The following is a 12,884-nucleotide window of genomic DNA, read 5'->3' as shown; positions in this document are numbered from 1 at the left end:
TTAGGATGTTTTTGGGTAGGGGGTGCAATGGTCCACTATATCAGGCACTCTCTTCATTCTGCAAGACGCACCCTGCCCATGCAACTGACTTCCACCCCCTCGCCTGACTGGTCCAGGCAAGCCCCTCAACTTCACCTTAATCCTCCAGCCACCTCCATCATGGCTCGCCCAGACTTACTGCAGTCCCTGCAGTGACCACCGTGGCACTGCTGGGACCAAAGAGCTGCCAGCTCCCTGATTGGCTGGCAGCTCTTGGGAGCTGGATTGTATTCCTTAAAGTGGCGGAAACCCTGACTTCAGGCATTTAACTGCCTGAGAATCATAAAATCCAGTGGAGCCTTCCATGACCAGCCAGTTGATGGCCAGTCGGTGGGCCCTCAGCTACCCTGTAAAATCCTGACCATCATTTCCCTACTGTGAGTTTGCTGCCTTTGAGACCTGGGCAACTTGAAGTGATGGTTGTGAGAATGAGGCACTCACTTCTTGGGTGGGATTTTCCGGCCACGCTCGTCCCAAAACTGGAATAATCCCGCCTGAGATCAACGGACCTTTGCAAGCTCCCAGAAACAGCAGTGAGGTAAATGTGTGGATCATCTCTGTTTCCTGTGATGGTGACTGAGGACCATGGGGTCCCCTGGCCGCAAACAGTGGAAATGAAAATATTGAGTGGGACCGAGCGATAAGATGGCTATTTTAGAGAGCCAGCACCAACATAATGGGCCCAATGGTCATTTTGCACAGTGTGTGATTGCTGCTTGACTCTCCATGAACCCCATCCATGTCACCTCACGCAATGCAGCAAGTAGATTTAATATACCGGCTGAACTGCAGTGGATGGTATGGGAACTGGTTCACGTTACAGATGATAATGATTCATTGGTGTCGCACTGAGTTTATATATTATTGTCACAAGTAGGTTTACATTCGCACTGCAAGAAGTCACTGTGGAAACCCCCTAGTTGCCACACTCCGGCGCCTGTTCGGGTACACCGAGGGAGAATTTAGCATGGCCAATGCACCTAACCAGCACATCTTTTGGACTGTGGGAGGAAACCGGAGCACCCGGAGGAAACCCACGCAAACACGGGGAGACACAGACACATTGAGGATTCTGTACATTCCCAAGCTAGGAATTGAACCTGGGTCCCTGGTGCTGTGAGACAGTAGTGCTAACCATTATGCCACTGTGCCACCACTTTGCTTGGGTTGGTGAGCGCCCGATCCAGAAGTACATGAAGTCATGTGAGAAGACATTAAGCACACAACCTAACATCAACAAGTCCTCACACTATATTTTAATTGGCGGGTTTACCTGCAAGTTGGAAGTGCATGCGCCAACAATCAAGCAGCCAATTTAAATTAATTAGATAGCAACTGACTGGGATCTTGCATTGCCCGTCTTGTCTGCCTTTGCAGTTGGTGGGTTGGCCGATTGGTCAGGCGGCCTTTACATTTAAGCTGTAACCTTGATGTAGGGTGGGGTGAAAGGTCAGGGCTCGAAGAAAATTAACAAATGTTGTGGGGACTGAGGTCTGAGTATGGTTGTGCAGCCCAGACACTCGTGGCACAGTTTTAACGTCGATATTTATTTTTTACAAGTCAGCAGACCTGTGAGACAGCTCTGCAGCAGCTGTCCCCCCTGAGGGAGCACATTGGAAATGCCAGCCCGCACACTCCCTTTTCTCCGCTCCCACCCTCCTTGGCAGCGCTCAGCTTTTCACAGAGCGCATTCCTTGCTGGATGGCCATTAATTGGCCACCAAGCGTAATATCCCATTAATAAATGTGGCTGACTGCGCTGGCCTCGGACTCACTCCAAATGTAAAATTCAGTCCTGGATTTCAAATTACAGAACTGAACTGATGGCTGTGCGTTCCATGCTCAACTGTGTCTTGTAGGACAGAGTTGAAGTTTTGTCCTTTATGGAAGTTGTTCTGATGTTTGAAAGTTTTGAGGTTAAGTAGTGAGCCTGCTGCATTGTGTTCCAGCAGTGCTTGCTGTTTCTTGCATGACCAAGTAATTGTGCTGTGCTGGTGAATTGAAAGGCACTTTTCTATAGAGTGGCTACTCTATTGTTGCCTGGGTTTTAGACTCTAATCTGCTTGCATGCTGCTTGTGGATGAACTTCTTTGTGCAGTTTCAAAGCTTCCTGGCCAGACATTGCTTGCGAACTAAGCAAAGATTCTAATTAAATCATTTGCTTCATCCAGGTGTGAGCATGACTTCATTTCGAAATTCCTTTGAGGAGTGGGAATGAATTGTATTCGGTGGTTTTCAAATTGCAGTGTGTAAAATGATGGCTGCCAGCGAGAGAGGAGACAATAAAAGAATATTCGAAGCTGTGGCTATGTTGCTTGTTATTTAGGGAGAGGGGGTGGAGAATGAATTGGTCAAAAGCCTTTGCTGAGTCTTGTTTGTCTAATGGATTTCTGCCACTTGATTAGCAAGGTGGAATGTAAAACTTGTCAAGTTCCAAGTGAAAATGGCTTCACATATCCCCAGACTGACACGATCCATCCAGACCTTGTACCTTTTATACACTCTTACACTATTGACCGGGAATTACAGCAAAGGGAAAAGTAATGAGGCGCCACAACTGTGGGTTTAATTCCAACACAATGTAAGTTTATTTAAGAGATGTTTCTTGTTCCAGGTCCAAGATGTAAGAGCCTCAAAAGCCCGTTAATCCCTCAGTTTACATCTCTACAGGCCACGTGATGTTATACCAGCAGAGTTACAACCATTTTAAATACTTAATATCCTTCCCCCTTTACTGCTTTAGTCCCCAGACGAAAACTCCTCTTAATGTTTCAACAACAGACTCAGTTAAACAGTAGGTAGATTATTTTGCACCATAACTTCTCATATATACAATTAATAAGACAGTCTCTCAGGTGGATGTTTATTTCTTTTGGGTTGTACTCAAAGCTTTGGAATTTGGCGACTCAAGACCTTTGAACTGTCCTCTTTTTCTTCTGTTGGTAATTCTTCATTTGAAACTTCTTGGGTGTGAGTTTCCATTGATGCTGAAGATTCTTCAGAAACAGAATCTGGATTTGTCTCTGTTCAGAGGTATCATACTTAGCATTTCCGATGTAAGTATTTCTTGTAAAGTTTCTGTGATTTCACTTCGTGAGGCTGGTATCTGGTCAATATGATGTCCCCAAACTCTCATTATCCGTCTGTACGGTGTAAGATTCTGGACTTGCTTTTGTTAGGATAACGGCAGGTTCCCACTTTTCATTGGTAGTGTAGTTTCTTGCTTCTTGTTCTTCCTGAGTAAATGCTCTCTTTTTGGAGTGCTGTTCCCTCCTGGCAATCTGTGCTTTTTGTTTTTGTTCAACCGCTTCTGAAGTATCCGGTGGTAACAAGAGGTCAAACTTTGTTCTTAGCTTTCTTTTTAAAAGCAGCATTGCTGGTGAACTCCGTGTCATTGCATGTGCGGTGTTCTGTGATATCACGGAGTTATTTGTTTAGCTTGACAATGTACTGTGGTCCTTGGATGCCTGGATTGAGTGTTTCAGTGACTGTATGAAGCGTGTGGCAATCCATTGTAGATGGATGGTATGGAGCCGACTTGATGTGTGGAATACCATTTTCTTTCAAGTAGTCTCCAAACTCCTTGGTGGTGAATTGTGTCCCATTGTCACTTATGATTCGCTCTGGTCCACCAAATCTACCAAATATTTCATCCAGCTTCTCAATAGTCTGTTCTGCTGTCATGGATTTCATGACATTGAGAATGTGCACCTACAATTATTAAGAACATGTGTCCCTCTATTGAATCAGCGTAATCTATGTGTGCTGTCTGCCATGGCTGCTTTGGCCGTTTTCAAGGATGTAAGGGTTGTAGCTGTGGAGTGTTTTTCAGTTTTGCACTTTTGACATATTACCAACCCTTGCCGACAACCTTTGGGCTGTATAAAGATATTGCTTCTTTAGTAGCTAGTAGGCTACAGAGATGTTTTGCCCAGGACTGACATTGCCTCACTTTCTCTTCGATTTGTGCATCTAATCCTGGCCACCAAAGATAACGAAGTGCCAGTTCCTTCATTCTCATCTTTCCTGGACGTTCCCCCCAACTTCAAGGATTCTTCCACACAAGCACTGAGGAATAATCACTTGGATTCCCCATAATAAAATACCACTCTGCACTGTCAACTCAACTCCTCTTGTTTTTACGATGTACCTCTGTCACTGTTCCTTTTAGGACCATATCCATAACCTTCCCCATCACTGGATCGGTTCTTGTGTGCCTCTGAACTCGAGGTGAAGTCACCGGTACACTCCCCACATTTGACAAATATAGGATGTTGACAAAATTTTCTTCAGGTTCTTGCTTGATTTGTAACAGTAATCTTGACAAAACATCAGCATTCACATTTTGCTCTGATTAAGAATACTTAATATTGTAAGTGTGTAATATTGATGATTTTTTCCATTGACGTGTCTGTTTGACACACAGTATTGCTGAATTTGGAGCAAATTTAATGCGATAGTTCATCAATCCTAGAAATGATCTCAGTTGCATCACATTTTGAGGATGTGGTGCTTTTAAAATTACTATCATCTTTTGGTTCCTTACGCAAGCCATCTTTATCAATGATGTGACCCAAGTAGTTTGAGTGTATTGAAAAAGTTTCACTTTCCCTTTTGACCCGGAAATTATGTTTTTGTAGACTTTTAAAAATATTTATTAGTGTCATAAGTGGGCATACATTAACACTGCAGTGAAGTTACTGTGAAAATCCCCTAGTCTCCACACTCTGGTGTCTGTTCGTTTACCCTGAGGGAGAATTTAGCATGGTCAATGCACCTAACCAGCACATCTTTTGGACTGTGGGAGGAAACCAGAGCAGCTGGAGGAAACCCATACAGACACATGGAGAACGTGCAGACTCCGCACAGACGGTGACCCAAGCCGGGAATTGAACCCGGGTCCCTGGCTCTGTGAGACAGCAGTGCTAACCACGTTCCAAAGTAGCTTCCAAGTTCTTCAAGTGATCTTGTTCACTTGAACTTGTGATGAGGATATCATCTAGATAACACTGTACACCATTTAGCCTACTTAGAATTTGATCCATGAATCTCTGGAATAGCGCAGGTGCGGATGTTATCCCAAATGACAGTCTCCAGTTTTGAAACAGACCTTTGTGTCACGATAGTGAGCAATGGTTGTGAGCTTGCAGCGACATTCATTTGTAAGTACGCTTGCGATAGATCTATTTTACTGAATTCAGACAGCCCAGCAACAGTGGATATTGATCAGCGCGCAATACCGAGTTAATCGTCACCTTGAAATCTCCACGTATCCTGATTGAGCCATCAGATTTTAGTGCAGGCAATATTGGTGTAGCCCAGTTGCTTGTAGTATCTGGTTCAATGACTCCTGTTTGGACTAGTATTTCTAGTTCTGATTTGACTTTTGGGGTCTGATGGCGTAAGATACTGGTCTGGCTTTGAGACATTTTGGCATACTGCTTGGATTAATTTTGAGTTGGACTTCAACTCCTGTCATTGAACCCAATGAATTTTAAAATACACCTTTGTACTTTTCCAGAAGCCGTTGTAGGTCAGTCTTGCTATCGACGAGTTGGGTTAGAGCTCGCCAGTTGAGTTTAATTTTTCCCAAACATGCTGTACCGAATAAAGCAGGAAAGATCCCATGGACAACGAGGAGAGGCAACTCTGCTATTTGTTCATTTCCACTTTTACGCAAATGTATCCTTTTAGTGGCATGACTTCTTGTACGATCGAAGGATAACATTGGATGGTTTCAATGGCAAATGCTTTAACTTTTGATTATAGATTGTCTCAGATACTAATAATACTGCACTTCCATTTTAACTACTTTACCATCAAGTTTTCAGAATACTCAAAAATGTTGTGAATTGCCATGTACCAACAAGATGTCTAGCATCAACTCTTGAACTTGTCTTGGCACATTATCTTCTAAGGTGTATTCACCTTTGTTGTCCTCTTGCAGACTTCTTACACATTTTTGGTGCAGGAGAAGTTTTCCGTGTCCAGCATGCTTTGGCAATATGGCCCTTTTTGCCACAATTCTTGCATTTGTTTTCCCTTTAATTTTGCTGATTTATTTCTAGTGGTCTCCATTTTGTAAATCTTTGCCCCAACTCCAATCTGCGAATCCTCGTTCGCAGTCAGCTCCAATGACACTGCAATTTCTACTGCTGATTTAAGAGTCTCTGTTCTTTCAGTAAGTAGCTTTCTCAGAATAGCTTAATTCTGGAGCCCACGTAACAACCTATCGCAAACAGTATCATGAAGCGTCATACCAAATTCGCAATATTCAGCTAGCCTTTGTAAGGTCGCCACAAACTGTGAAATGCTCTTGCCTTCCTCCTGGCTTCTGTGATGGAACCTAAATCTTTCTGCAATAAAGAGTGGTTTTGGTGAGAAATTTTCTTCCAAGACCTTCATCAGTTCATCATAGGTTTTTGACTCCTGGCTTTGTTGAATGGACAAGACTTTGTAGTAATGTAAAAGTTTATGTTCTACCAAGCTGAGAAATGTTACAACCTTTAGGTCATCCAGTACTTGATTTGCTTGGAGATAATAGTGGAATCTTTCTTTGTATGAATTTTGAGTCTCTCAATCTCCACCAATGGTGCTACCTTTTCCACCATTTTTGGTTACCAGATCCTGGGTTTTATGCTTTCTTCAGTTTCCCCTTTTACTCGTACAATGTGAGAGATTACCCTATCTAACAATGCAACAAATTTATTTTGCCTGAAATATTCGCAAATCCGCCAATCCCTCTGCTTACGTCACCACAGGCCACGTAAAGTTAAAGCAGTAGAGGTACAACCACTATAAATACATAACATACACCCAACCCCATACTGGCACTGTCTGTCCAGTCATTATACCTTTTATACACCCACCCCTATGCTGGCATTCTCCATCCCTGGCTGGCACCTTCTTTCCACAACTTGTATTTTTTGTGCACCTGACAACGTCCATTCACATCCTGGCATTGTCTGTCCCGAGCTGGCACCTTTTGTCCACACCTGGCATCTTTCACCCACATGCTGGCAACTTCCTCTCTCTGCCTTGCTTGCCTGGTGAGGTGCTAAAAATGCTCAGGGTTCTGCAGCGATGGGCTTGGTTAGTACGCTGCTGCTTATCTTGTGACTGAGTTAAGTGTTTGTGGTAAGTCACAGGATGCACTTTTCCAGTAGTTCAAAAACACTGTGCAGTGTAATGGGTGCCCCTTTATGCTTACAAAAGTCTGATTGCCATTTTGTAAATTTGAGCTGAATTCCTTCTGCTATCACATGAGTGACTGCACACAATCTGGCTTTCATATTTTATGGCCCTGACTGTTCCGTCAGTTTCTGTGAAGTGTGATAATGAAGTGTGTGACAGGAACTTGGACCAGATACATAATTTAATGAGGCAGCGGGTTAGAGATGGATAGCTGAGGCAGCATTTGGAAATGAAGCATCTGCAGTCTAATAAAATCAAAACTTTCTGTTACACGTTATTGGAGTTTAAAGATACTGGGGAGGGGGAGACCTTGGAGTGGGCAGCCGTGCTGAGGAGGGGGATGTTTGAACTGACCATATCATGGAATCCCTACAGTGCAGAAGGCTCAGGTAATGAGCTCAGCTGGGCAGACCATTGCTTGTTACCAGGGTAATTCATGCTCAACAAGGCCCACGGGGAGATCAATCAGTGATTCCCCATGGACCTCGTGGGGGTTATCACACATCTGAACAACTGGATCAGGCAGAGGCAGCTGTGGCTCAGTTTGCAGCACATTTGCCTCTGAGTCAGAAGGCCGTGGGTTCAATTCCCATGCCATGGCTTGACCGCAAAAGTCTACGCTAATGTGTATTACTGAGGAAGTGCGGCATTGTCAGAGGCGCTGTCTGAAAGATGAGCTATTAAAGCAAAGTCCCATCTGCCTGCTCAAGTGGATATAAAAGATCCTATCGCACTATTTTGAAGAATAGGGGGCGGGGGGGGGCTTATCCCTGGTGTTCTGGCCAATATTTATCTCTTAATCAACATTGCAAAAATAGGTTATCTGGTTATTCTCACATTGCTGTTCATGGGAGCTTGCTGTGCGTAAATTGGCTGCTGCACTTCCTGTATTACAACAGTGACTGCACCTCAAAAGTTCTTCTTTGGCTGTGAAATGCTTTGAAATGTCTGGCGGTCGTGAAAAACACTATATAAATGAGGTACAGCTGGGTGTCGTCCGTGTAAACGTAGCATTGTGTTTCCATATGATGTTGCTAAGGGGCAGAAGGTGAATAAGAAACCACGGTGGGATGGAAGTTTGTGGCCAAGGAGAGAAAAGTCTTTACCTTTTCTAATCTGGAAATCCAGTCCTCGCTCAGCACCACATTGTGTAAGATTGCAAGCAAGTTTGTGCAATGAAAATGGAATGAAATTGCCAATGGAATGCCCTGCAATGAACATGAATCAGATAAGGCACTATGGTTCTAATCGGAGCGCATGAGTGAAAGACAAAGTTTCATTATCAGATCTCCATAAGTATTCCAGGCAGTGGGAGTTATTTCTTCAATTACCAGAAAGTGCTGCTTCTCTTTAATGATGTCGGTGGCACTTCCTACTAAGAATAGTTTTGATGGTCACACCTTGTTCCTTTGTGATTGGAGAGAAAATACAAAGCTTTTGTTGTTCTACGTCTTTCAAAGGAGAGCTGATGTTTTTGGTAAACTGGTATTTATTACATACAATGAGTGGCAGTGGCACATTCCTGATAGCCCCTCAATTTTTTTCTTGGTATGTTTGCTGTCTGTTATGGAGCCATATGGCCCCACTGTTAAGTTTAATACTAGCATATGGTAGAGGAATAATACAGCAGCTTATTTATTACTTTTAGAGGTTTATTCTTTTTATAGCTCAGTCGAGGTACTAACTCATGGTTCCCCCAAATCCAACTGTCCCAGCTCCGTCCACTGGCGCCAATAGTCATCACTTGAATTTAACAATGCAGTTGGCTTAATGATCTAATTTCCGAGGATGCTTACTTGGCAGAGTTGAAACCATGACCAATAAAGCTGTTTGCCCTCTCTCGGCCTTTTGGCTAAGATCAAACGTCAGATCAAGCCCAAGATCAGGTGCAATACCTTTTCTTGCCAGCTTGGATCTTGTCTGTCTCTCTTGTATGGACCAGGAATTGGATTCAAGTTGAATTTGAATTGGCTTTTGGAGCAAGCGTAGAAATGGATTAAGGGCTTGCCCTGTCCACTCTGTGCGTTAGCTTTGTAACTTTACAAATGGAGTAAAATTTATTAATATTTTAAAAGTAATTTGCTGATACATTGACACCCAGGTCTTAAGGTCCCCAGTGTGTCTTTGTGATTGATACTATATCATTGCCCAATAACAACCACTTCCTCTGCTCATCACACTTCTCCTTTCTGGCCCTACCCGTATCTGTGTTTTGAGGCTGGAGGAGTGGAGATTGCTGAACCCCCAGTTTCCTCCTTGTATTTTCTGTTCACATTGTTAGCGGCTAGTTTGTGGAGAGCAGCAAAGGGCAGAGTACAGTATGGCCTTGTTCAGATGACTAGATCAGCCCACTTGCAGCCAGTTCTTGATGTCACAATGGCAGCCATTTGGGGTCACTGTCTATTGGCCATTTAGTTCTGCCTTCTCTTGTTCCTGCATCGTTACCCCACGAGTCTTCCCAAGGATCCCTCCTCGGCCACAAACCCCCACCCAACCTTGTTTCTGAGTTACTTTATGCCCCTTTGGCAACATCATATGAAAACACAATGCCACGTATACATGAATAACACCCAGCTGTACCTCACTATTACTCTCAATCTCGCCACTACTCCTGATTTCTCGCATTGCTTGTCTGACATCCAGAACTGGATGAGTAGAAATTTCCTATGATTAAATATTGGGTAGTATGAAGCCATTGTCTTTGTTGCCTGCCATGAACTCTATCACCTAGCTGTCAACCCTGTCCTTCTCCCTGGCTACAGTCTAAGGCTGAGCCAACCCATTCAGAACTTGGGTGTCCAGTTTGATACTGAGCTGAGCTTACAACCCATATCCGCTCCATCACCAAGATCACCCATTTCCACCTCTGTGATATCATCTGTCTCCCCCACTGCCTCATCGGTACCTTTTATACCTCTAGACTTGACTGTTGAAATATTCTCCTGATTGTCCTCATCCTTTGCACTCTGTGTAACCGTTAGCTCATCCTGAACTCTCCTGTCCTTAACCTAACTCTCATCCATCACTCCTGTACTCGCTAACCTACGTTGTCTCCCGATCCAGCAACACCTAAAATGGCCATTCTTGTTTTCATTTCCCTCTGTAGCCTGTTCTTTGTTTGAAACCTTCTCCAGCCTTCGATACTTGCACCATCTCCCAGCCCAATTCCTGCCTCCTCTGCATCCCCAGTTTTCATCTCTCCACCATCGGCAGCTGTGCCTTCAGCTACTGATGACCTAAGCTCCAGAACTCTCACTTTTAATCTGTCTGTCCAACTAAGTTTTTGACTATTTGTCCTGATATCCTGTGTGTCTTTGTTTATAATGTTGTTTGCTCATTTTTCTATGAAACACGTTTGGCTGTTTTACTATGGCCAGAATTCTCCAGCCATTCATGCCAAATCTCCATTCACTGCAGCGGGAGACGGGAGAATCCCTGCCACAGGCGAGGTTGGAGAATCCAGCCCTGTTGAAGGTGCCGTATGTTGGTTGTGGTACTCTGCTGGGGGAATCCCTTGTGAATTGCTCCCTCTCTGGTATTGATGGCACTGTTGCAGGTGTGTCTCTGATGACATCCTTACCATTGGAGCCAGCCCTGTACTGCATGGAGGACACAACCCCAGAAGATTATAGTTTGATCAGGCAGGCTCATTTCGATTGTTTCGTTATGTCGCACAAGCTCAGGCAACATGCAAATGGTGGCAGAGTCTTGAGATCAGCTCATTGGTCAATTCCGGCCTTGGGTGACTGTCTGTGTGAAGTTTGGAGTTTGCATGTTCTCCCCGTGTCTGTGTGGGTTTCCTCTGTGTGCTCTGGTTTTCCCCCTCAGTCCAAAGATGTGCAGGTTAGGTGGGTTAGCAGAGTAAATATGTGGGGTTACGGGGATAGGGCCTGGGTGGGCTGCTCTGTCGGAGAGTTGGTGCAGACTCTATGGGCTGAATAGCTTCCTCTTCACTGTATGGATTCTGAGAGTTCTGTGATACTCTCCTTCTCGGGTTGGGTTTACCACTGATGAAACTATTGAGGGGCATCAAAGCCTGGCCTGGTCTTGTCCTTAGTTGCACGTACCAGTGGTCAGGACCTGGCACGATGGCAGACTTCTTCCCCAATCCAGGGACACCTAATTGCTTGAGTGTGGCCCGAGGAACACTGAGCAGGGCCCGAACCGGGCAGTCTGGTCCTTACCATTCAGTTATATCCAAATCTGTTCAGAAAGGCACCTCAAGAGGAGCCCAGGGATCCAGGTTTAACTCCTGTCAGAAGAGATTCCTGACTTCAGTGCCTGAACTTATCTGCTTTGTCAGCCTTTCCCTACCCCCTGAGAATGGTTTTGATTAAAAGCTTTCTTGTTTTCCTATTTCAGGAACCTCTCTGCTGACAGGATCAGGGGACTTCTAAAACTCTCAGCACCGTATCTGAAGAGAGCTGGTTTTGTAACCGTGTATGTAAGTATGAGAAAAACTGCGAACTAAATTCATCAAACTGTTGACCTCCTGACTTTGTGAGGGTGATTTTTGGTGTTTTTAGTAATACCTAAACAATAGCAGTTTAAATTGCAAGGGAAATTAACGGACAATTTTTCCCAGGAGAAATTTTGTTTAGATATAGTTTCCATGGCATGATAAGAATTTTCATTATGAAAGGGATAAATCAGCCCTTCACTATCTGTGTTATCTGCCCTTAACTAACCTGCTCCTGTGGCTGAAGCATCTCTTAACCAGGGCTTCTCATCTCTTATATCACCCTACTGAATCTGCATTGTGCCATTTACACTTCACAGGAGCAGCAGTAGGCCATTCAACCCCTCGAGCTTATTTCCTACCCCCCAGTTAGATCATGGCTGATCTGTATCTCAACTTCATTTATCCACAATTGTTCCATATCCCTTGATGCACTTAACAAATAAGATATAATGCTGTCAGTCTTGAACACGGTGCCCATTGTAGAACTTACACAGGTTACTTATAAATGCTGTCTACATAACACAGTATCAGCCTCTTACTCCTTTCTGTTTTAATAGGAAAGGTTGTTAAAATAGTAAGCAATTCCTTGTGATATCTTTCAATATCCATAACATCACAGCACATTTACACAGAAATAAATCTTCCTTCCCCTAGTTAGAAGTAAATTTCTTGTCAAAGATATTTTCAAATGCTTGATCCCATTCCATCTCTCCAAGGATCTCCTTGTCCTTCATTACATCAAGCCCCTGTCACCTCTCCTTCATAGCACAAATGAGATTGCTCCCTGCTGAGTCATGGATCTGGCGTGTACATCTGTTACTGTTCATTCCTGGTTGTTTTTCATTCCTGTCTGACTTCTATCAATCTTGGCTCTTACAGTTCTAATTTCCTCCCACATTTTGCTTCTTGCCCACTGCTGTGTAGCCCGAAGATGGGAAGTTGCGAACTGTGCCGTTCAGTTCCATGCCATGTGACCAATCTTGCTACCTCGGCTTGCACAGGGCTGGTGAGCTGTTTAATCATGAGGCTGTCTGATCCAGGCCTCATCCCTGTCCTCTGTTTCTAGTTGGAAGCCTTTGAGTAGTGATTAAACATGGTGTCTTGCTGACTTTACTGCCCTAGGCGCACTGAGGCCATTTTAAGTGCCTCCAACTCAACATAGACCATTGGAAGGAGCCTGGTTAGGCTAC

General features: G+C 44.1%; 1 protein-coding gene across 1 annotated transcript in view; it reads left to right on the top strand.

The window, feature by feature from the left end:
* LOC144488072 (protein O-mannosyl-transferase TMTC1-like) overlaps nucleotides 1-12,884 on the top strand; it is a gene marked incomplete at its 3' end in the record, with an annotated part of 92,873 nt that overhangs the window by 64,258 nt on the left and 15,731 nt on the right. The window contains exon 5 of the mRNA XM_078206096.1: nucleotides 11,595-11,676. Coding sequence (XP_078062222.1) covers nucleotides 11,595-11,676 — 82 coding nt within the window. The remainder of the gene's footprint in view (nucleotides 1-11,594; nucleotides 11,677-12,884) is intronic.

The sequence above is a fragment of the Mustelus asterias genome, unplaced genomic scaffold, assembly GCF_964213995.1.
Source record: "Mustelus asterias unplaced genomic scaffold, sMusAst1.hap1.1 HAP1_SCAFFOLD_1272, whole genome shotgun sequence".
Lineage (NCBI taxonomy): Eukaryota > Metazoa > Chordata > Chondrichthyes > Carcharhiniformes > Triakidae > Mustelus > Mustelus asterias.
Note: the sequence above shows the minus strand (reverse complement) of the source record. Positions and strands in the feature narration are given on the sequence as shown.